Below are 23,904 nucleotides of genomic sequence, written 5' to 3'. Positions count from 1 at the left end.
GCCGCGGGGACGGCCTCCCCCCGTGCATGTCTCCGGCTGCCGCCTCTGCTACACGCCTCTCCGCCCGCGGCGCCTGCCTGCCCGCGCACCCTGTCCCCGGCGCGGCGATGCGGCTGGACCGGCAGCGCGGAGACTCGAGCGCCTCGGCCGACGGAGCCGGGCGCGGCGCGGGACGGCGGGCGGTCCCGCGCTGCTGGGCGCTGCTGCTGCTGCTCGCCCTCGGCTGCCTGCGCGCCGCCGCCGACGGTGAGTGCGGGGCCGGGGGAGTGGGCTGGGGTGCGCACCGCCGGGGCAGCTCCCGCCGTTGCCCCCCGCGGCGATTTCGTCTCCCACCGCCCTCTCATTTTCCCTCGCTCTCTTATTATTTTCTCCCGCTCTCTCGGGCTGCCTGCCCGCTGCCCCGGGGGGAGCGGGGCGGGCCCGGGCTCCCGGGTAGGCAGGGGGGCGCTGCCGCTGCGCCTGCCCCGCCGCCCCTCGTGCCGGGCGAGGCGCCGCCTTCCCCCCGGGGCCCGGGGCGGCGGGAGCCGTGAGGGGGTACCGGGCCCGGGGCAGCACATCTCCCGGGGACCACGCGCCGCTGCGGTAGGGGCCCGGCCCCCTGATCGATGCTAAGGGGGAGGGTCTGGGTGGCTGAGGCCAACGCGGGAGGGTCGGGGAGGATTGGGGCTCTCTTGTGGGGTAGGAAAGAGGAGAACTTGGGAAGCTTGCGGCGTTAAAGGTGCTGTCAAACTGCGGGGCAACTTAGGCTTTGTATTACGCAGCGGTGTTGGCACGGCTCTAGTTCAGGGCCCAGGGTACCATGAGCGATCTCCACCTGGTGGCACGGCTGAGTCCTGCTGGCGCCGGGTCCCTGCTCCTGGCGCTGGGCGCTCGCCAGTAGCGCTGCTCGTGGCCAGCTGCAGGGCTGCCTCCCGCCTTAGAAGCTGTTGCCCCTGTGGCAGGGGTCCTGCATACTGAGCCAGTGGATGGTCATTTAAAAATATTTTACTCTGTAGTGGAGGTAGTAATAATTCGGCTGACTGCTTTCTTCTTTGAGGAGCTGAGCTCCATCCTACTCTCCCAGGTAAGAGGTGGGTAGTTGAGGTGTCTGCATTGTCGTATGGCTCTTAAATCTCCCGACTATTGGCCTAAAGTAGGCCTAAGTGCCTGATCTTGGCGGTGTTTCCTATAACTGTGTGCAGTAGTTCAGACACCAGATCCGTCGGGTAGAGAGCCCTACCAGCACCTTGTTGTATCTAGTCCTCATATAAAGAGAGACGGGAGAAATGTCTGCCTAATTACCTCTCATCTCCCAGTCATGTAGGTTGCTCCCATGCTTGGTGCACAAAAGACATGGTAAACAGCTGTAGAATGAAGGAACAAGCTGGCACTGAAACTGCTACTGCACTGTGCTCAGAAATCATCACAGAAGATACGCAGTAGAGGGTAATTAGTAGACTAGCTAACCAAGTTATTCTGATTGTTCCTTCAGTGTGAGTTAGTGGCCCCATCAGCTCTCTTCTACTAGTAGTTGCAGGGTCTGGGAGAAGTCTAAGCTAGTTCCTGTGTAAGCTCTCGAAAGGTTTCCCAATCACGGTTAGAAGCTTTTCTGGGACTTGGTGTCAGATGACAGTACACAAGTATCACATGTTTGAAGCTGCCCAGACAAGTAGTCTGGCAATTTGCTTAAGGGGCTGAGACTAACAGTGATAGCAGAGATATGGAGAAAGGTAGTTTAACTTGGGTAGTCAGTGTAACTGTGCTTCACCCTACACCCATTGCTGCTTATGAGCCAACCCCTAGAATGTAGTTACCTGGAGAACAGTAAAATAATGTGTTAGCAGTCACAGGCTCTGATGTTACTGGTACTCTACATTTTTTAGCCTAAGCCTGATCCAAAAATCATTAGGTGTCTAGTGACTGAAGGGGCAACTGAGGTATGACTCCGTTGCTCAAGTAGCAGTGGATTAGACTGGTAGTGCCTAACTAAGTGGTTACCGGGTGTTGTAGAACTGCGCTTGGTGTAAGACAGGGGATCAAAGTTACTGGCTGTAACTAAACTTCATCTTAACTGGAGCTCATTTCAAGTGGCCATCAGAGTCTGACAGACATCTTCAGAAGTGGTCAGATGGTGACCTTTACCTTTGTGTGCCTGTGTGGGTGTTAGGTCTGGTTGATTTTTTTTTTTTTTTTTTTTTTTTTAACTTGTTTGTGGGCTATCAAAAGTAGTTGCTCAGACATTTCACTTGGTATCAGCTCCAGAAGCAATGATATCGTCTTGGAATGGCATGTTGTTAGGACAGTAGTTGTAAAGTTATAGCCGTTAGTACCAAGTTCAGCTATGGTTTCTGTTAGCCTTGTGTGTAGCTTCCCTGTAGCATTTGGTCAAAATGATGTTACATTTGTAAGTCATAATGTACCAGGCAGCCTTAGCAAGCCTTTCCTGGTTATTCTAGCTTGAAATAGAGTAACTAAGCACCGCGGAGTTATTTTGGGATCTCCTTAGTGGCAGGCTTAGTCTAATATCTCTGTATGCTATTTTGAGAAAGGTTGACTGTTCTCACTTTTGAACGCCTGGATGAGCAAGTCCTGAAACTAGCAGGAGTCAGTTGTTTCATATTTTATGTTGTAGTACAGTAAAACCTGAAATATGTAACTAGGGCTCACCTTCTTTTAGAGGTTGCTGGACAAGAAGGTATCAGGCTTAGAACAAGCTAATTGTGGCATCTACTCCCACTCTCAGGTGGCTGGGGTGTGCCATCTAGCACAAGGCAAGCTAATTGACTGACAGCTCATGACCAAGTAGTAGTAGCTTTACAAAACCACACTATTAGAAAGCACATGCTGATGTAATTCCCAACGAGAAAAGGAAACAGGATGGAAACAGTAAACACAAGAGCTGATGTTCTGATTTTTGGTACTTTTTGAACACAGTTCCCATTGAAAAAGTTGTTACCTTTGCTCTTTCAAGTAGGCTACTGCTTTAGTCTGCCAGTTAAGGTTCCTAAAACATTAGCAGAAGTCAGTAAGATGCTGTTTCATCTCTTTGAGCAAGAATTTATGTGAGACATTCAGCAGATAGAATTGCTCATGTTGTTTTTGCTTGTACTGTCCAGCATTTGTGAGTGCCTCATGCATGATGGCTAGACAATATAATGTAAAATGGCTGAGTACCTTCCTTCTACTTGGAAACCGTCTTGCATTTTGTGCATCATACAGAGAGGCTGTAAAATAACAAATAATACTCTACTAAAGTTTGGTGCCCTTTGAGGTCTGGAATGCCAGGACAAAGCACCCTCACTAAATGATGCAATAAAACAAGAAGGATGAGGAGTCTTGCATCATGCTCTAGTCATGTGCAGCCAGTACTGATGCACGGTGTTACACACTTGCCTGTGTGCATTCAGTGGAACAGCTCTGGCTTAGCTGCTGAAGATGCAGGCTGCTGCTTTTAGTGACAGTTATAACAGGGCTTCCAGGACAAAGCATGTTCCCTTGAGGGATGGGGTCATGCAGTTGCAAAGCTGAAGATACTCTGGAAAATGCACTCTTAAGGATCTTGCAGAAAGCAGTACCTTACTCAAGCGTACTAACAAATCAAGACTTACCAGCTGTGAGACAATGGACTTAATTCCAGAAGGAAGCGATAAATTACTTTGCTCTTTTAGCATCACACTTCTTTTAGTGTATACCAAGGAATGTCTCTGGGTGCCACTGTTTGAGGAGTAACATGAAGCATGAAATCTTGCTCAGATACAACACAGTTATCTAAGCTACCTTTACAGATGTCTTGGGGATTCTGCTGTAATGTGTTAGCAGCAGAATATTGAAATGCTAATCCAGCTTGACATTAATCAAATATAAACCTGGTTTGCTTAAAGTTTGAAGAGCTTTGAGAATGCAGCGCTAGGCGCAAGACAGCGGAGTCATTGTGGGCACATGCTTTTGCAGACTTGACCCTGTCTTGAAGAGGAAAACTGAGTAAGAATGACATTGAGACTGTTTGCTGCTGTTTGGCAGGTGGACTGTTATGGTGCTTAAACTCTGGCCTTGTACTGTGAAGGAAAGCTTTTGGCTCTATTTTCATGATTGAATAAGGTGACTACAAAGATTTGGAGCTCAGATCTGGTTTCATGTTGATGTTAAGCTGTTTATTAAGCTGGGTAGCTTCTTGATCAGTGGGGGAAGCAAGAAAGTATTGCTTAACAGTATTGAGGCTTAGGTTCCTTTTTTCATTGAAGGCGCGAGAGCAAAATGTGAGGAATCCCAATTTGCATGTGGTAACGGACGCTGTATTCCTCAAATCTGGAGATGTGATGGTGATGAAGACTGTTTAGATGGCAGTGATGAGAGTGCTTGTGGTAAGTAATCAAAATAATACCTCTATAGTAGTACTTGCTAGTTGGAAGTGGGGACTTGAGTAGATAGCAGGAGAGATGCTTATCCTGTCCAACAGTTCTGGCAGTCAGAATACAAAGAAAAATTCCTTAGAACAATCACTTTTGATTCCTTGTATCCATCTGAGGCAGTTGAATTTTCCTGAGTGTTATCTAACTCTCCTGAAATTGGCAACTGAGACAAAGCTTGTGACCAAAATTCTTCACTTGTGAGAGTGATGACTGACAACAGAATATAAGCCTGTTCTCAGTTGTTTCTTCAATACACAATAGAAAATGTTTGCTATTAGCACTCTGCTGTTGGCTTTTCCATAGTTAAAAGCCCTGTTTTATATGTGAAAGTGAGTCTGCTGAGTCTCCTATAAACATTGTCTAGCTTTGGCTGCCAACCCTTGCTTTAAGCAGACATAGAAGCCAAGATAGATGACTAGATTTACTTGGAGACGAGGCAAAACATACTCTATATCCAGCGCTGGTGTGGTTGAACTGCCAGTCTCCTCAAGTAGACCTAAACTATTACCCTAGAGTTACATAGTGCCATGCTTCTGTAATGACAAATCAAATGCCTTGACTATAAACTCCAAGTTCAAAACCTAAATATTAATATCAATAAACCTTATTTTAACTCAAGTCTGTTCAAAGAAGCAGCTAATATAGACTAACCTGGTTAGTCTCCGTAGCTATAGTGGTCCTTCAGTGCCTGATTAGATAAGTATAAATGTTTCTCTGTATGCAGAATAACTCTGTAGGAAGTGTTCAACAGCACTGTTTTCTAGGTTGGTGGGGGATGACACCAGACATCCACGAACCAAGGATACTGAATAACTTTCCTAGGGCAACAAAGTTGATCCCTGTCAGTGATATACAAGCTAAGTTCTGGTCCCTAAAAAAAAGTCTTTTTCTCCCTTGCAGTGAAGAAGACATGTGCTGAATCTGATTTTGTGTGCCTCAGTGGTCAGTGTTTGCCTAACAGATGGCAATGTGATGGGGATCCGGACTGTGAGGATGGGTCTGATGAGAGTTCTGAACTGTGCCGTAAGTGAACCTGCTGGCATGGTGGTATAGGCAAGCCTGTGGGGAGGAGCATTTTGACTTCTTGCATGCTTGCAGTCTGACTCTCCTCCTAAAGGAAGGATGAACTTGTCTTGGGGAGCACCTTCCTAAGTGCTTGGCCATGTCAGGATCTTGAGAATTTTCACTGCTTTAAAAGATGCAGAACTGAGTGGGCACTCTGCGCTTGTACTGGTAAGAGATAGCAAGTACAAGGTTTTACTTACAGTCAGAAGCAGCAAGCAGAACATGGCAGGTCTGACCACCACTGTGGCTTGTCCACCAAGTGATTGTTGTTCTCCGAGGCAGCCACTTTGCATGTGCCATCCCAAGACTACCAGAGCTAGTGTAAGGACTGAGTATCTGACTACATGCTGGGTGTGGGAAGCAGTAGTGCAGAGGCTTGACTGTGAGGTCTCAGAATTAGCAGCTCTGGTCTGAAGTGTCATAACCCATCAAGGAATATCGATCCAGGAAGTGTCATTTCCTTGTATCAATAGGATCCACAGTGGGGAATACTTCAGCCCTCAAGTCCTAGTGCACTTTGGCATTACTCCTCCCTACTACTACATATTGTAGCTCAAGCTGCTACAGTGTAACTGGTGTGCAATCACCTTTGCACCAGTACCCTTAAAATAGTAATCTATCAGGAATTGGAAGCATCTTCTTTTACTGAACACCGCAGAATAGTATAGCCTTTTCCATTAATTTATACAGATGGGCATCTAAATAACTGCAACTTTGTCCAGACCTGAAGCCTTTCAGTCTCAGTTTTCAGGACAAATGCTGAAACCCAAGATCAGTAGCTCTTAGATTGAATGTAAACTTTTTTTTTCAATAGATACACGAACATGCCGGGTAAATGAAATCAGCTGTGGTCCTCAGTCAACTCAGTGTATCCCAGTGTCCTGGAAATGTGATGGTGAAAAAGACTGTGACAGTGAAGAAGATGAACAGAATTGTGGTAAGGAGAGAAATGGTGGCTGCATAACTCTATTTGAAATTGACTTGTCTGGAAATGAGCTAGCTGGGCAGTATACCTGGGAAGATAAGTTTTTCATAGTATCAATATTTCTCCTACATTCATCTTGTTTTGCAGCCACTTAAAGCAAACTTTTTCTAGTGCTCCTCTATCCTGCTAAGTTAAGAGTTACAATAATGTAAGCTATTTAATGTGTGTCTTTCTTCTCTGCTAATTTTGGCAGTAGCCATAGGTAGGCTTAGTCACCTGGAAAGCCAACTGTCAGAATTTGTTCTCTGGGGAGTTTCTGAAATTGCTGCTTACATCAACAAATTGTCTCCTGAAAGTGTAGTAGCAACTTTTAGCTAAGGGCATAGCTGATCTACTTGATAGGTCTATCCTGAAATATCTGTGAAGCAGGGTTTCTGGTGTTTGGGTGGCAAAGAGGGGGAAACTTCAGGCTGGTACACAAGTAGAGCTGCCACTACAGCATTAGCTGCCACTCACTGGCACATTGCTGGCTTGTTCAGAAGAACTTGCATACATATGAGTTGCCTGAGCTGTCCTGAGACATATTTACTGTAACCAAAGCCACAGGGCTGGCTTCCATCAGAACCACCTTACCTGGATGGCCTAGTGAGACAGATCTTTAGACTTTTGGTATGTGTCTGTGGAGTCACCATCTTACTCAGCAAACAAATGCCTTAGTCTACAAGTAAATCTCCAGACAGTGTTTCTAATGAAGCTGATAAAACTATCAGCCTAGGTGTGCTGAGCTGAGCTGCTAGCTACATTGCTATTGAACCAGCATAATTTGTACTGACATAAATTGCATGGGTATGCTTAACCACAGGATCAACTTGGGCAAGATCTTTGTCTGTTATCCCCACTGGCAAATGGGCCACTGCTGTCCTGGGGACCAGCACAAAACACTTCAGTTTCAAACTATAGTACATGCTGACCATCAGACTGCCTTAATCTTAGTCCATACTCTTGAGTCAGCAATTCTCTTAACTTCTGTCTTTGGCTCACAGGGTTAGAGCCTGCTTTCAGAAAGGCTTGCAATCAGAAGTGCAGGACAGCCTAGCTACTTCAGAAGATTATTTTCACTCAGTTCAAATCTGGTGCCTATGACTTACAATGTCCAGTGCCAAGGAGGATGGTCTGTGGAACCTAAGTGGTCCTGTAGGTGGCCATTTAGGCTTCCCTATTGCCTTTTACAGGATGCTGATCTTCTGTCAGCTAACAGCTGATAAAAAAACCTGCAAAACAAAATATCTTCACATGAAAGTCAGCCTTCCTGTGATAATATACTAATCTCTCTTACTCCTGTTACCCTAGGTAATGTGACTTGTAGTCCAGCAGACTTCACATGCAGCAGTGGGCAATGCATTTCCAAGAGCTTTGTCTGCAATGGTCAAGATGACTGCAGTGATGGTAGTGATGAGCTGGAGTGTGCACCTCCTACCTGTGGAGTTCATGAGTTCCAGTGCAAGAGCTCGATTTGCATCCCCCTCAACTGGGTGTGTGATGATGATGCTGACTGCTCTGACCGCTCAGATGAGTCTCTAGAGCAATGTGGCCGCCAGCCTGCACCTCCTGTGAAGTGCTCTGCCAATGAGGTGCAGTGTGGCTCAGGTGAATGTATCCACAAAAAGTGGCGCTGTGATGGGGACCCTGACTGCAAGGATGGAAGTGATGAAATCAACTGCCGTAAGTTCACTTGGTCCTTCTGTAGGAGGTACTACTTGACTCCTCTTTTATTTCCTTTGCTTCAGTAAACCTCAGGAGTAAAAGTCTGTAATGACTGTGTCCTCAGCTTCTCGGACCTGCAGACCAGACCAGTTCAGATGTGAAGATGGGAACTGCATCCATGGGAGTAGGCAGTGCAATGGCGTGAGAGATTGCCTGGATGGCACAGATGAAGCAAACTGTAACAACGGTAAATGTGGAACTAAGCAAGAATAAAGTCTTTGCAGAATATCTGTTGAAGCTGGTAGTGACCCACACAACTTTCATTATGTCAGTTATTCAGTGCTCCGGACCTGGCAAATTCAAGTGCAGAAGTGGAGAATGCATAGATATCAATAAAGTGTGTAACCAGCAGAGAGACTGCAAGGATTGGAGTGATGAGCCCCTCAAGGAGTGTAGTAAGTGAATAAACTATTTGCACAAGGCTGACTACTGGTTATACTTAGATATAGCCTCTGAGTAGATGTCAGCAGGAATCCCCATTGGCACTTCTTGGTGGCATCCTTAAAACTGAGTTGTAACTAGTTAATAGGCTAGTTTTATCCTAGCCAAACTGGCTGCTAGGATGATTTCTCTGTGGCCAGAAGGCACTTGGATGCATTAGAAACACTGAAACTTCAGGAGCCTTGATCTTTGCTGCTGCCTGCTTGTAGCATAGAGAAGGTGCTTGTAGCTGAGCAAACATGAATTTGAGGGGTGTCTCTTTCATATGACTTTGAGTACCAGAATGGTCTAGCAGACATGGCAGGCATCATCAGAAAATGGATGTGTACCTGGTAAAATGCATGACTAAGACTGTAATACTAAATATATGCATGCCTTTTCAGAAGTGGCTAATTCTTTCTTCTAGACATAAATGAATGTCTGGTGAACAACGGTGGATGCTCTCATATTTGCAGAGATCTCATTATTGGCTATGAATGTGACTGTCCAGCTGGGTTTGAGCTTCTGGACAGGAGAACCTGTGGAGGCAAGTATCTAGTAGTTTAACATGGACTCTACTGGTGGTACTGGAGGTGAGCATAAACTATATTGTTGTTTTTACAGATATTGATGAATGTCAGAACCCTGGCATCTGTAGTCAGATCTGTATCAACCTGAAGGGGGGCTACAAATGTGAATGTAGCCGTGGCTATCAGATGGATCTTGCTACTGGGGTGTGCAAGGCAGTCGGTGAGTGTTGACATAAGACTTTTATATCCCCACTTCAAAATGAGTTGGCAAGTGATGCAATGTTTATACTACTGGGGTTTTTTCACTAGCTGTTGTGGTGTGTTACTGATATAACTTGTACAGATCTGATCACTACTAACACTTTGAATGATGCCATGATACAGTACTTCAAGCTGTGACATGACTGCTTGTGTCTGCTCCCTCCTGGGCAGGAGGATCCTCCCCATCAGGTTGTGGAGGGAAAAAAGGATGAGATATGGTACAGCCAAGACCTCTGTCAGCATCTGCTAGCAAGTGTGGAATGGCAAATACTAAATATGATGACTCTTAAAACTTTTTGTAAAAGAAAAGTATGTGACTGGATATCTAGACGTACAGATAACACTTAAACTCTTTTCACAGGGAAAGAACCAAGTCTAATTTTCACCAACCGCCGGGATATTAGGAAGATTGGCCTTGAGAGGAAAGAATATATTCAGCTTGTAGAGCAGCTAAGAAACTCTGTAGGTCTAGATGCAGATATTGCTGAGCAAAAGCTTTACTGGGCAGACTTCAGCCAAAAAGCAATCTTCAGGTAAATGAGCTTAGCTTCTGAACCTAGTGTGCTTCCCTGAACCATCCCATGCTTTATTCAAGCTCTTTCTCTGGTCATGACAAGATTCCTGGTGTCCTAAAGATGAAGTACAGTTGATGCAACTTCCCACAGCTAGCAATGTGTATGGCTATTGCACTTTGTAGTAACTGCTGCTGCAGTTGCACAAAAGGCACTCTGTGGAATGTCCCACGTGTATCTTCTGACTGAAATCTTGTGCAGTATTTGCTGAGGTATGCCAAGGGATAGTATCTGTGGAGGAAGTGGTTGAAAGCAAGTAATTCTTGTCTTCCAGTGCCTCTATTGATACCCGTGATAAAGTTGGAATGCACATCAGAATCCTGGACAACATACACAGCCCTGCAGGCATTGCCGTTGACTGGGTTTATAAGAACATCTACTGGTCTGACTCAGCTGCAAAGACCATTTCAGTGGCTAGCCTAGATGGCACAAAAAGAAAGGTTTTGTTTTTCTCTGAGCTGAGAGAGCCAGCTTCTATTGCTGTAGATCCTATCTCTGGGTGAGTATCTGTCCTGGTTCTTTTAAAAGAGCAGACCTACCAACTACATGTTCTGATAACTGACTTAGGTAGTCTTTGTTAGTTATTGGTCATAATAAAGAGTGATACTACACAGTAATATAGTGCATCATACAACATAAATTCTGCTTCACAGCTTTATGTACTGGTCAGACTGGGGTGAGCCAGCAAAAATTGAAAAAGCAGGAATGAATGGATTTGACAGACAACAGCTTGTGACAACAGAAATCCAATGGCCTAATGGAATTGCTCTAGGTATGTTGAACTTGTCTCTGTGCCAGAGGTATTCTGGAGCTTTAGCAGTTTTTTTGCTACAAGAGCTAAGGTCATTCTTCAGAGAACTACTTTCAGCTTCTGAGAAAGGGAAGTTTCTGCATGCCTGAAGACACTGCAACAGGCATTATCACTTCTCAGATACTGAAATAGTAACTTCTTGAACTGCTCTGTGTTATACTTGAGGCACAGGCCACATAGGCATCACTGCAGCAGCCCTCTGTATGCTGGAATGGTAAGAAACTAGGGCAACACTGCCACCATTCTCAAACCTGTGGGTGTTTCAATTCTTGCAGCAAGCTTTGGAGGTTTCCTCCATGTGGACACTAACTAAGTTTGGTGTTTTCCCCCTCCTAGATCTGGTAAAAAGCCGCTTGTACTGGCTTGATTCTAAACTACACATGTTGTCAAGCGTGGACTTGAATGGCCAGGATCGTAGAATTGTGCTGAAGTCATATATGTTCCTTCCTCATCCTCTTGCTCTAACCATTTTTGAGGTAAGAATGACTTCCTATAATCATTGTCAAAGATCCTCTTCTTGCGGGTATGTGGCAGGAATGATGGGGCTGATAGCATCATGGTGGTAATGGGATGCAATGACATTGTCTTCTAGGACCGTGTGTACTGGATTGATGGAGAGAATGAGGCAGTCTATGGTGCCAACAAATTTACTGGAACAGAGTTGGTTACCCTAGTGAACAACCTCAATGAAGCACAGGACATCATTGTGTATCATGAACTTGTTCAGCCTTCAGGTAATTTCAGTACAGTTTATAGTTAAGTCAGTGTATATTTGTAAGAAGCCTGCCCTGCCTGGATGGTGGTAAATGGTATCCCTTCACTGTACAGCAGTCCGTTTCTACTTCTGCTTGGAGCTTCTAACATAGACAGCCCCATGGGGGTTGAGAGGTCTAGTGGCAATTCCTCTTTCTTGGCCAGAGCAGCTATAAATCTATAAGCAGCTCAGAGAAGTAATTCTACTGAAACAAGCAATTACTGAGCAAATGCTTCTGCTACACACCTGGAGCATGAAGGCTCACTCCTGTTCATGCCTTAATTGCTTTACCAACAGGTAGAAACTGGTGTGAAGAGAACATGGCAAACGGAGGCTGTAGCTACCTGTGCCTGCCTGCTCCTCAGATAAATGAACATTCTCCAAAGTACACCTGTGCATGTCCCGCTGGGTACTTCTTGCAGGAGGATGGTCTGATATGTACAGGTACTGTAACACAACTGAGATCTTTCCCAGGATGGATGGGGAAGGGGTAGGGGAGTATTGAACCTGTTAGTGGGAAGGAAATACAGTGGTATCGGCTGACAGCTTTGCTAGAATTAATCTGATGTACTTAATCTTGAAGGGGAGGGTCTTATGCATTAATATGGCCCTCAAAGTCTGCAGATGCTGTTCAATGTCCATGCTTTGCTTCTGCGTTCATCATTGTCATTTGCAACAAGAGTTTGTACCTCCATGGCTTTCTGCAGACAGCAAGCACAAGGACAAAACATACTCAGCCTCTTATAAAACAGGGGTATAAACTAACATGGCTGTACATATATATACAATGTTCTAAAGGTGATCAGCTAATGTTGCTGTCCGAGGAAGTCTGTACCTCCTTTTTGGTCCAGATGAACATGCTGCTGTGCTACTGTTGTCAGCACTGACTATGCAGCAAGCTTGCTTTGTCCAGTGGAGTGGAACTAGAAACTCCAAGGTGACACCTACTCTATTGTGTGTTGACTCTGACTGCCACAGAGTGCTGAATGCAAGGATGCTGGCCTCAGCTGGCTGCTCTGAAAGGTTGCTATGGGTATCAAAGACTGTACCTAACTAGTAAACTTGTAAAACTAAAACCTCACTCAGAAAACCTTATACGAGGGATGGGATGGCATACGATTGTTGTGACTTTAAATACCTGTAATGCATTCCTGGTTAACTGTCTGGCCGTGTTCTTGGAACTACTTTTCATCAAGAACTCTCTGCTGAGGGTGTGCTAGTGAAATAGCTAATGTCAGTGTTCCCAGTGAAGCTAACAAGCTGCATGATCATTTTTGCCATCTGCTAAACCTTCACTACCATGGCTCTCATAGCAAAGCCATTGCAGAACTTCAGGATTAACTGATCTATAATTAGTTCTTGATCTATAATTAGTTTCAGGTACTGGAACAACTGTGGCTTACACTGAGGCTAAAGATACCAGCACAACAGAAAAATCTCCAACTGTTGGACTAGTTCCTGGAGGTACTGGTCCCAATAACTAACACTGCTAAACATTAGAGAAATGAAATGCAAGCTGACCAACTAGCCTACTTGGAAGTTTTCTCCTTTGCATGCAAGTAGAGAACACAGGCCAGATCATTTGTGTAGTGTAACAGCTGGAGCATGTGTTAAACAGAATTAGTTTACATGTAACAGTGTGGAACCTATAGGTTCCGTGAAATCCCAGGAGTGCTCATAGAAGGCAAGCAATAAAGACAGATTCCAACTAACACAGGATGAAGCATGTTAGGCTATTCTAGCAGTGTGCTACTGAGAAGCTAATCAAACAGGAGCTTCTGGGTTTGGGAAATGCTTGCATATGACAATCTGCCAGCCTGTCAGTACACAAGCTCACTGCATCAATTTCTTGTGCAGGATTCAACACTAGTGGTACAACCTCTGAAGTAACTGCAGCTGGAAGAACATCAGCAGCTTGGATCATTCTTCCTGCTGGTGAGTACAGCATTTACTAGCCTTTTGGACCCCTTGTGGTAGGATAGGCCACTCTTAAGAGCTTGACCTGACTCTACTCCATGTGTGCAATCTCTTTGTCTCCCTGCAGTATTGCTGATGATGGCTGCAGCAGCTGGCTACTTCATGTGGCGTAACTGGCAGCACAAAAACATGAAAAGCATGAATTTTGATAATCCTGTTTACCTAAAAACTACAGAAGAGGACCTCACAATTGATATTGGAAGACACAGCGGTTCAGTAGGACACACCTACCCTGCAGTAAGTAAACCTATTAACATGTCTGAGACCCCAGGTTAATAACTGGAGTAGAAAGACTGCTAAATGATACCTGAGTTGAATTTAGGAGAGGTCTCTTCTTTTGAGAGCTGCTGGCTGCATGTAAACTACTGGGTTGAATCAACTGACAACTTTACCCTATAATCAAAGTTAAAGTTGTAGGTAACTAGTGTCTGTACCTGGGATGGAGTAATCTGTACTGAATGTGGTCACTAGCCTGCAGGATTAGCAATGATGTGTGTTGTTTTATGTATTTTGTTAGTGCAACTGTAGCTAACTTGTACTTACTTTTTTACAGATATCTGTTGTCAGCACCGATGATGATATGGCGTGAGCACTGGATCAGGAATCACTTTTAGTTTACTAGTGTCTTACACTCTTTGGGGATAGTAACCAGGTTTGTGGCTGAAGGACTTCCTCCATTCTTGGAAGAAAGAAGATACTTTCTGTATTTATGGAACACTTGTGTAAATAGCTATTTTATACAGCTTAACAACTCTGTAAATACCTGTCCACAACAATTCAGCTGTTAGTGGTTACAGTTTTATCAGTAACCCTTGGGTTGGTTAGTCAGTAACATCACTGACCAAATATAAAGCACTTTCCATAGAAAGCCATATTCCAGCCACAACTTGTAACACCTGTACATATGTCTATAGGCCACTTGTAAATAATTATTGGAAAACCACTATCAAGCACTTTGAAATACTTCAGATGTAAATTATTGTACACACTTTTTCAATGATTGGGGCAATGGCAATAGGAAAAAACGGGTTACTGTGATTGCCAAAAATTTGTAAACATAAGTAATTTTGTATGTATGATTGAAACAATCTTGTCTGTTACCTCTTAGAGGTCTACAAAAATGAATGATCTTTAAGAAACCACTGTAAAACTCAAATGCAGCCGAGGGGATAAAAATAAAATGAGTCAAGCAGCTAAAGTATTTTCTCGATTATTATGTTAGCACTGAATAAAATGGTGTATCTCAAGTTGAAGGCTTTAGTAGGCTGTGCTACCACTGCCAGCCAGATCATGAAGTATTTCTTCAGTTATTTCAGCAGTATTCTAGGCAGCTAAGACACTTGCCAGGTTACGTGTTTGTTCTTGAGACTAATAGTCTGCACAGAGTGATGTACAGAGTGGGTCTCCTATCACAGAAGTCCAGCTGATCACTTAAGTTAGGACTAACAGTGGCTGAAATTACTCAACTACTACTGCAAGGTTTTGAGAGGCAGCATTAGCAGACATGGGAGATGGAGACAGGCCAGAGCATGGTCTGCCAGGTGAGTGTGAGGTCCTTGCAGTGTCTGGCTGGTGGCAGTTACTCCCCATAACTTCTGTAGTAAGAGGTACTACTTGACTCTTGCTAATCCTTCCCCCTGTGAGGTAAGAAAAAGTTGCTTATGGTGGGAGGGATGCAGTTTCAAGGCTACGGCATAGTTTGGAAGAAGCTATAATCTTTAGTGATGACTTGTTAAATAATTTTCAATCAATCCTGTCTCCAAAATAGGAACAATGAAAATCCTCGAGTCAGATTTTGAATCAGTTCCTGGGCTTGCTTCTAATGCCTGTTCTCATTGCAGTTACAGCTGGGGTCTGTTCTCTTAATGGTCTTCTTGTATTGTGGGCTCCTTTATTAACAGATGAGGACAGCTGCGAAGTTGTGCAGATTTAAAATAAGTTGTTTCTAGCAAGTTCACAACTCTTTGGGGAGTTGAAGCTTCTAACGAACTATCACTGGCAACTCAACTGCAGACATTTAAGATATCTGAAACTCATGTGGGCTAAATTGTCTTGCAAAGATTAGGATGTAAAGGGGCCTCTAAAGTTTGTGGCTAGCAATACTGTATCTGTTTTACCAAGTAGTTTTTGGGGTAAAGTGCATTTCATAGCTGCCTAATATGTGAGGTTCATTAGTTGTGGGATAGAATTCAACTTTTTCAGTTAGACATCTACCTCTGGATACTCTGAAGTATTTGTGTTCAAATGTAACAAAACATAATTCTCAGTCAGAAGGTGACTATAAAGTCACATGGCACCTAATTATGGGAAAATGCTCTGCCTTCCCAGTCTTTATAAAGAAGAACAGCTCTACTTTTTTGCTGAAGTTCGTTGCTCTTACCAGTATTGTACCAAGTGGTGTAAGGAGAGACCAGTAAGACCGATAAAGACATTTCTTCCTGAGGGTAATATTTATTTGAAGTAGCAACTTAAATCCGTTTTGGGAACCTGAGGTAGTTTTGACAGACAGTGTGGGCTCTAGGAATTTTTCTGAGTTTACTCCAATGTGCTGAACAAAGAATAGTGCCTTGACATAACAAATTAGTTCCTATAGTCTAGAGAAGACTTAACACTTTACCAGATAGAACTTCTATGGTTTCATATAGCAGGAGGGAGGACTGGGAAATATAAGGCAGTAGCAGGAGCTGATATGAGATGGCCTGTACTTATTTGCAAATGTTGTTTGGTTTTTAGTCTCACTAGGTTTATTCTTTCCTGCCCCTCTTCATTTTTGTGTTATGAAATCATTGTTTACTTCCACAGCAGGCTTGGAGAGTAGTCAGGGATTCCTTCTGTAAAAACAGATCCAACTTGCATTGATAAATACCTTCTTCTCTTTGAACAGTTTTTTTTTTTTCCCCTGCCATCTTGAAGTGTTTGACTGTTTTACTCCTTGTCATAAGACTCTTTTGGCATCTAATGAAGGTGGTATAGCTGTACTGAGCACTCCTGCAGCAGCCCCCTGTGGCTGTGCTGGTGTCCACCAAAGTAATTCTCTGCAATCATCCCTTCTAAGCTCCTCTCCTGCAGTCTTGTGGTATCCCAGAGCAATGGGACATTACTAACATCTTTGCTAAGATTTCAATGTTGAGTTGACTTTATATTCCTCCTGAAGAATTTTCTGCTTATAGCTACAAAAATATGGCTTTAGTTGGTTATTGAGTATTCAAGGTAATGGTATGTTTTTGCTTCACAGAATATTTAAGGCCTCTGGTTCTAAATACTGCCTATTTCTGTTCAGTGTCTGCTAGCCAGTGTGAGTGCAAAGCTAAATTTGAATCTGGCTCTTTCTTTCCCTTATAAACACGCAAATTTCTCTTAATACACTCCCTCTGTTCCCACATAATTTTCTGTCTCCTATTTGATCTGCCTGTGTTTTTACAGCACTGTAAATACTTTACATTATTGCTCAGAGGGAAATTAACATAAAGGGAATTGATGCTGCTCATGTGATTTTTCTTCCCCTTTGCACCTTGTTCCTCTACAGCTAGCTACAATATGCCTTTTCCAGCCCAACTTGTATTTGCCTACATTTTTGATTTTAATGAACATACCTTTTTTCCAATCAGATCTTTCCTGAAACAGTGAAGATCCATTTATCTATTTTTATGTAAGTGCTGAATCGTGCTAGATAAGAGAAAAAGTACAAAAACAAAGACTTAGGCTGGAAGAAATATTGTGGAAGCCCTCAGAAAAAGGAAAAAAGCATACAGCTACAGAAGCACTCTTCACTTCACAACCTAGATGTAAGTGGAGGCCTGCCAGTACTTTCTGTAGATATGGCACAGTATGTCTGTGGAGAACTGTGCTCCTCTTCCTTCTTTGAGCTGGCTCATAGCAGTAGTTGGTATTGTCACTTACTGGAAGAAGGTGTTTGGAGAGGTCTGCCTGCTCTGTTGAAGCGCAAAAGCCAACTTAATACATTCTTGGCTTGCTGGTTTTTGCTTTTCCTCACCTGAAGGAGATTTGAAATTTGCCCATATCAAATGAAAAATTCTGACAGACAGGCTGTGCAATCAGTTAGGCTGCTGACTATCTAGGCTGTTGAACATCTGAAGTAAAGACTGCCTGGGGAAAGAATGATTGATGGTCTTAATTCTCCTTGCACAGCCCTGGTTGGAACACTTCCACACCAATGTGAAGCAGTGGAAAATGCTTCATGTCATACATGAAACTTCTCCCCACCCCAACAACCTAAACAGGTAACTGAAGGCTAACTTCACTAACATACTCTTTGGTATATAATATATTACTTGGACATAGAAAACACTAAGCATTAAATCAAGACAAATGACTGGGGATAACACATTTCATATAAATGGTTTTTTGCTGTAGAGATGTCCTCTGTAAAAAAATAAACAGTTTTTAGGTAACTTTTTCCCTCCTTCCTAGACATCCTTTCCTGTAGTCAAACTTCAAAATACATGGAAATGTTTTATTGTACTGTCAGTGCATAGATTTAAGGTTGGTAGTTGGATAGCAATGAAAAAATATTAACATTCAGCAGACTTGTTTCTTTCCAGTGGAAAGTATCTTTGAAAGGCCTCTTGGAAAGGCTGATCCTTGAATGCAGTCAACACCACAACCCTCTAGAAACAGTGCTGCATCTTCTAATGTCCCCTTTGTGGATGTGTGCAGCTGACAAGTGGTGGTTTGGTTTAGACAGCTTATTCCTTTTTCGGGCCCTTAAATATATAAGAGCTCATATGTGCGTTTAAATGAAGGCTTTCAAGAAAGTTAGATTGTGGTTTGGTAATTCCACAGTGTGTTGTGGCTGCTGTTCTCTTAAGTGACAAATACTGTGAATTTCCAACTTTTTGGCTGGTGCCTCTAGTGGTAAAAGAAGTTAATTCCATGAACTTTCTTCAAATAATGATCCTTAATAAAGCCTCAGTACAAAATTCAAGATACATGTGCTGTATTCATGCAGGAGCATTCTGGTTTTACCAGGAGAAATGCTGATTATTCTTTCGTTAGACAGCATTCAACCCACTTCCCCTCTCCCCCAACTTTTTTTGGTGGAAGAATAGGTCGAAGTCATTTTGGAGGCAGAGGGAGTGGGAGGATGGTGTCTCTAGAATCTATGTGTAACTTGTTGGTTGTGATCCATACACATTATCAGGTAAAACCTGGCAGTTTTGTAAATGTAGTATACCTATATCTTGTCTCAGAAACAGAGTTTGAACAGTTGCTTGGACAGAAGTGGGTAGCTGCCAGATTGTAGCATATAGAAAGAGCTATTTCTTCCTAGCTAATGCAGAGAAAGAAAAGCTGTAAAACTGCTTGCTTACAGAGAGCATAATTCAAATGGTGGCAGGAGAGCTGCATTTCAGTATTTGATACAGTCCATCCATTTGAGAGAAAAACCACTCAAGCCATTTTTCACCGTCTTAGGTTTCAGATGCAAATAGCCACTGACTACTGAAAACTAACATTTTGATAGCTGTCTTTGTAATTCAAATGTCACAGGCAAGCAGTGGGCATTCCCAGTTACATGATACCATCTAAAGGTCCCTTGTTGACCATCAAGAATCTCTAGCAGAAGACTGTTTAGTGCTCCCTGTATAAGCATGACATGTGACTTTCACTAGGAACTACCCCAACACTTTCTTTTAGTGTTCAGCAGTTACAAGGATCCACTCCAGAGTATGGCCTCTGCAAGTGGCTGTGAAGTATAGCATTAATAATTAGACCTGACATTCATTTTGTTCCTCTCCTCATCTGACACTTCAGTAGCAGTTAGTTAATTTAACAAACATTAAGTGGCAGTTTTTTACATGGTACTGTAGGGGCAACTGAGAAAGTGAGTCTGCCTTTAAATTACCTCAGAATGAAAGGAAGTCAAGCAGCCAACCTGGTCATTAGGAGCCTAACAATCACATTAACGAATCAGTGAGGAATTGAAATAATCACAACTTGTGTAAATCAGTTAATTATTTTCAGAGCCTCTTGTCCCTGTAGGGAAGAAGTGAAACTTCACTTTCTGCCTCAAGCGACAGGGCTGAACCAGGGGTCTGCTGTGAGGAAGCCAATCCCCCCAACAGAGAAGATACCTCCCATGTGTTTGGATATGTGGCAACTTCCCCTTTGCCTGCACTTCCTCTTTTAGTTGTTTTTTAGAAGACTCTTGATGTTGTCAAACGAGGTCTTTAGTGTTAGCCATAGATCGCAGCAGGGAACCTGACCTAAATTCATAGCAATCAGAAGCAACTGCATGGGTAAATCCCAACAACAAAAGCAAGATATGCAAAACCCCCACTGCTCACCTTGCAAAAGGTAGGGCAACCAAAATAGCACAGAGTTTAGGAGGCCTCCATTAGGCCTGCAGCAACATCCTTAGGTGCCCTTTGAAAGCGAAGTGCCTGCCAGCAAGTCTGGGTCTTATGGAAATGCTCCAGTCATCTTCTGAGGGCAGTGTGCCATGCCTCATCCATCTGTTGAAACAAAGCATCAGGGACTAATAATCAGGCAGAAGGATGTCCTGTGTTAGTTAAGATTTTCAGAAATTAATATTAGAAGGGGAACAATACATTGAAAACAAGAGCATAAAATCAATTTAAGTCAAAGGTGAAGCCGCCATATTAATTCTTCTTGCAGGTAATCCTTCTCAGTACAAGCTGTTAATTTATGAGCTGCATTAAATACTGTTCTCTAGTTTGACTATATATGAAAGTCCAGAAGGCCAGCTAGGCACAGCTCAGCTCTTAAAATGATGAGGATTAAAAGGGCCTTAACCAGGCAGTAACAGGGAATATACATTAACAATTACTTTATTTTGGTTCACAGTATTTGTTACAAATAGGAAGGAAATCAAATCAGTGTCTTTTCAGCTTGGCAAATTTATAGCTTGATGTGCTAGGAACTTACAGCTTGCTTTTAAAAGGAGTACACAGAGAAGTGTACTGACAAAGAGCCCAGTTTACTTAGTACAATGTTCTTGAGAGAAGAAAGAAAACTAGGAGAAATCCTCAGCTTGGCACAGGAGAAAATGCCTCACTCAGCAATTTATCTTAAGCGCACAAGCTGACGCAGTTAGCTACAAAGAGGAATTGTCACAGGATCCCTTGGCATTCCAGAGTTACTGTGTGCTGGTCCATCATGTTTGAGTGTTTAAGCTTTGTGGACCATAGAAGTATGACTAGACAATATAGTCCTGTGCTTTGTAAGGAGTTGCAGCTGCCTTTGGATTAGGGATGTATGAAAGGCTATTAAAGAGCTCATGTGGTAAGTAAGTGGAAAGTGTGTTGCACTCATTCTGCTATTTGTTTCCTGCATCATTTAAAGCAAATCTCTTCTATGCCTCAGCTTTCCCACTGTACCAAGTCACGGGGCTATTGCAAATATAAACCAGAGCCTGTTAAGCTCTAGGGGAATGATGGGTGCACACTCATCTGCAGAAGCACATGTGTATAAGCAGATTTCATTTAAAGATGCCCAATGCCATCAGTTAACCAAATTTTAGCAAAGACCTGAGGTGAGTTGTTCTAGCATTCTGCTGCTGTGGTTTTTCTGGTTGGCAGTGTAGGTGATTGTCCTGGTTTTGGCCAAGGACAAGGTTAATCTTTGGCAATAGCCGAGAAGGGGCATGGCCAAACCCTAATGTTGTTCCGTATCACCTCAGATCGCTGCCAGGCACAGACAAAGGGACTCTTGCTTCTAAGAAGGGTGAGGTTTCTGCCTGGGAGAAAGCATGGTAGGGAAGAGCTGGTTGGGATTCCTCATGGGATTTCTGTGTAAATTGTTTCTTTGTCTTACACATTTTGTTATTAATATCGTTGTTACTGTTAATTTTCTTATCTCATTGCTGTTTCCAGTAAATTGTTCTTACCTCAGCCTATGATTTTCATCTTTTGTGCCTCTGAATCTCCTCTTTATCCTGCTGGACCGAGAAGCAGGAGGAGGGGGAAGGAGGAAGGCAGGGAGTGAGTGGCAGTGTGGTTTGGGATCTCAGGGGAGACACTGAACTGGGGACTACCCTTCCTAAACCACAGATGTGCACCATAAGGACATTTACTTCTCTATTAATTGTAAGATTTTGCATTAAACATGCTGAGCTAAAGGAGACAGAAAAGACAAATTACATATATATGAAGTTTAATCCAACCACAGAAACTGTGCATATGTTCGTTCTGCAAGACATACTGCACTAGTCTGAGATGCAAACAGCATGTTTGAAAGAAACAGAGTAAGCACCAAATATTGTGTCATTAACTGGATTTCAAATGGCCATGGAAAAATCCTTGGAGGTCATTTTGTACAGCCTACTGCTCAGAGCAGGGCTTCTTTCAAAGTTAATCAGGTTGCTTGTCTGGGCAAGTTTTGAGTTTGCAACTTAGATCAGACTTCATTACTCATTTTGATTAACATATCTTTATGATGCTAGTTTCTTTTAGCAATGAGTTGACACGGCTTTCTGGTACAAGGACACAAAACAAGGAATTGTTCTTTGAAAAGAGAAATGGACCCAAATGCAGATGTCAGCCATCAGAGTGAGTAAGAGGAAGTTCTTTGGCAAAACTAGCATAATGTTTTCAATGAAAATAAATGTATTTCAGGACTTGACTGAGTGAGCCTTATATGTTGACATGCTTAAGACTGAATTTTTTTGTAAACTCACAGCTTCAGTCCGTAGCTCCAAGACTCATGCTGTTCATATGTTCCAGTTACATGGGAAGTTCAGCAATAATCTGGATTTACTTCATGTTGTTTGGAAGTCTCATACACGTGCCTACTGTACTGGTCATGCATTAACAGCATAAATACACTTTCTAAAGCATTGAGCTAATAGTGTAAGAAAAGGCCTTAGGGATGTAGTGTTGTTTACCTTCAGATGTTTCTATTCAGTTTTATAGGATTGCCACTAAGAATATTTTAAATCAGTATTTCTCTTAAACATAACAAAATTATGATACACTGCTGTGATTGCAACATTTATATTGTGGTAGTGCTAAACCATCTATGTCCTAAGGAACCGGAGGGTTTATCAAAAGTGTAAGTTAAAGGGAAGGAAAAGGAAAGTGTCTTGGGCTGATTAGTTTATTCATCCCAAAGACAAAAAATAAAAATCAACTTAATCCAGCTTGCAAACAATACCATTTTATCTTTAGGACAGAGGACTGGCATAGAAGCTGGATGTACTGCACCAATCTGCCCATCCTTTACTGCATTAAAGGAGGACAGTTGAATAAAATGTGCTATTTAGAAAACTGCCTGGTGGCATTAAAAAAAAAAATCAGTAATTTGTTAGATCTTTGCTAAAGCTGTAGTATTGAACATGTGAATAGTTCCCTGACTTTGCCTGTTTTAGTTCCAATTCTGCACTGCCTGCTCCCTTGAAGTAGGCATTTTTCCACTGCAATTGGTCTTTTTTAAAACAGCCACAAAGAAGTGTTTAATTTCTGTGTCTCATACTTTCATTTTTAGTTTCTACAGTGCTGATCTTCCTTCTCAACAGACTCCTGAAGTCATTAGCAAACATGAGCAGTCTGGATAATCAGTTACACAGGAAGCAAGACATCAGAGTCAGTAAGTAGGAAGAGAGACATCTTTCTGCTGGAGGCTATGTCACCCCTGTATTGCTATGATATCAAAGCAACCAAAGGCTTTTTTTTTTTTTTTTCTGCTCTGCAAACAGTGCTGAGCATTCAAGTTAGTGTGCTGAAGAAATAAATTTCAGTGGTAAGCTGGCAGACCACTCCCCACCTGACTTCTATACCCTGGCCCTTCTGCAGTAACAAAAAAGAAGCACAGACGTGTCTGCAGGAGAACTGAACAAATTTGGAGTGTGATGTGGCCAGAGATCACACTTAACCAGAGCACTGCTGCAGCCTGGCAGACCCTTTGCTGTGTGGTCCCATGTGGGACTGATCCTGTTCGTACTGGGGGATTGTGACAGCCCTGAAGAAGTGAAGGAGCCCGAAAGTTGTACGGTTGCTCAGTTCCTTCCCTTGCAGCTGGGATCTGAGCCAAGCACAGGCGAGCCCTGAGGATGTGTGCTGTCTCTCCCCCTCCTCCATGCAGCAGCTGTGCACTCCAGCACCCAAATAAATCTTAATCACTCCATGGTGGCTCTTTTGTTCAACTGTTTTTAAACTTGGAGACCCATTTATGCCGTCAAGTTAACACAAGACTCAGGCCTTGAATCTGCATTGTTGTCTGCTTTGTGCAGTAATTTAATGGGCATGCCAAATGGTAGTTGAACAGCACTAAACCCTTGACCAGCTTTTTTTTTATCTTTTGTGTACAGACAATCGATTATACAAGAGGCAAAAGAGCTTGTTTGATGTAAAACAAGCTGCAAATTTTGCCGTATTGTTATTCCCATCCTCACTACAATTAATTAAAATTCCCTTCATGCAACTAAAGGAGAGTGCCATACCGAGATATATCCCTGACTGT

The 23,904-nt window shown here is 43.1% G+C and overlaps 1 protein-coding gene across 5 annotated transcripts; it reads left to right on the top strand.

Moving 5' to 3' along the window:
- The first annotated feature begins 1 nt into the window (after window position 1).
- On the top strand, window positions 2-23,566 carry VLDLR (very low density lipoprotein receptor). 5 transcript variants are annotated; one of them, XM_032096342.1, is made up of 21 exons: window positions 2-246; window positions 4,221-4,340; window positions 5,289-5,411; window positions 6,268-6,390; window positions 7,729-8,100; window positions 8,207-8,329; window positions 8,415-8,537; window positions 8,990-9,109; window positions 9,187-9,312; window positions 9,715-9,886; window positions 10,200-10,424; window positions 10,579-10,697; window positions 11,073-11,212; window positions 11,329-11,470; window positions 11,788-11,934; window positions 12,865-12,954; window positions 13,348-13,425; window positions 13,535-13,704; window positions 14,021-17,252; window positions 17,617-21,995; window positions 22,930-23,566. In XM_032096342.1, exons 1-19 carry the CDS (start codon window positions 27-29, stop codon window positions 14,054-14,056), a joined length of 2,769 nt encoding a protein of 922 aa, XP_031952233.1. In that variant the 5' UTR covers window positions 2-26; the 3' UTR covers window positions 14,057-17,252; window positions 17,617-21,995; window positions 22,930-23,566. The 5 variants fall into 5 exon arrangements, with proteins under 5 accessions (XP_031952233.1, XP_031952232.1, XP_031952230.1 ...); XM_032096341.1 differs by having other exon boundaries at window positions 14,021-17,708; window positions 21,890-21,995; XM_032096339.1 differs by having other exon boundaries at window positions 14,021-21,995; window positions 22,930-23,031; window positions 23,141-23,566.
- The last annotated feature ends 338 nt before the right edge of the window (window positions 23,567-23,904 follow it).

This window comes from Corvus moneduloides, chromosome Z, assembly GCF_009650955.1.
Source record: "Corvus moneduloides isolate bCorMon1 chromosome Z, bCorMon1.pri, whole genome shotgun sequence".
Taxonomy (NCBI): Eukaryota; Metazoa; Chordata; class Aves; order Passeriformes; family Corvidae; genus Corvus; species Corvus moneduloides.
The sequence above is the reverse complement of the archived record's forward strand: the minus strand, read 5'-3'. Positions and strand labels throughout refer to the sequence as shown.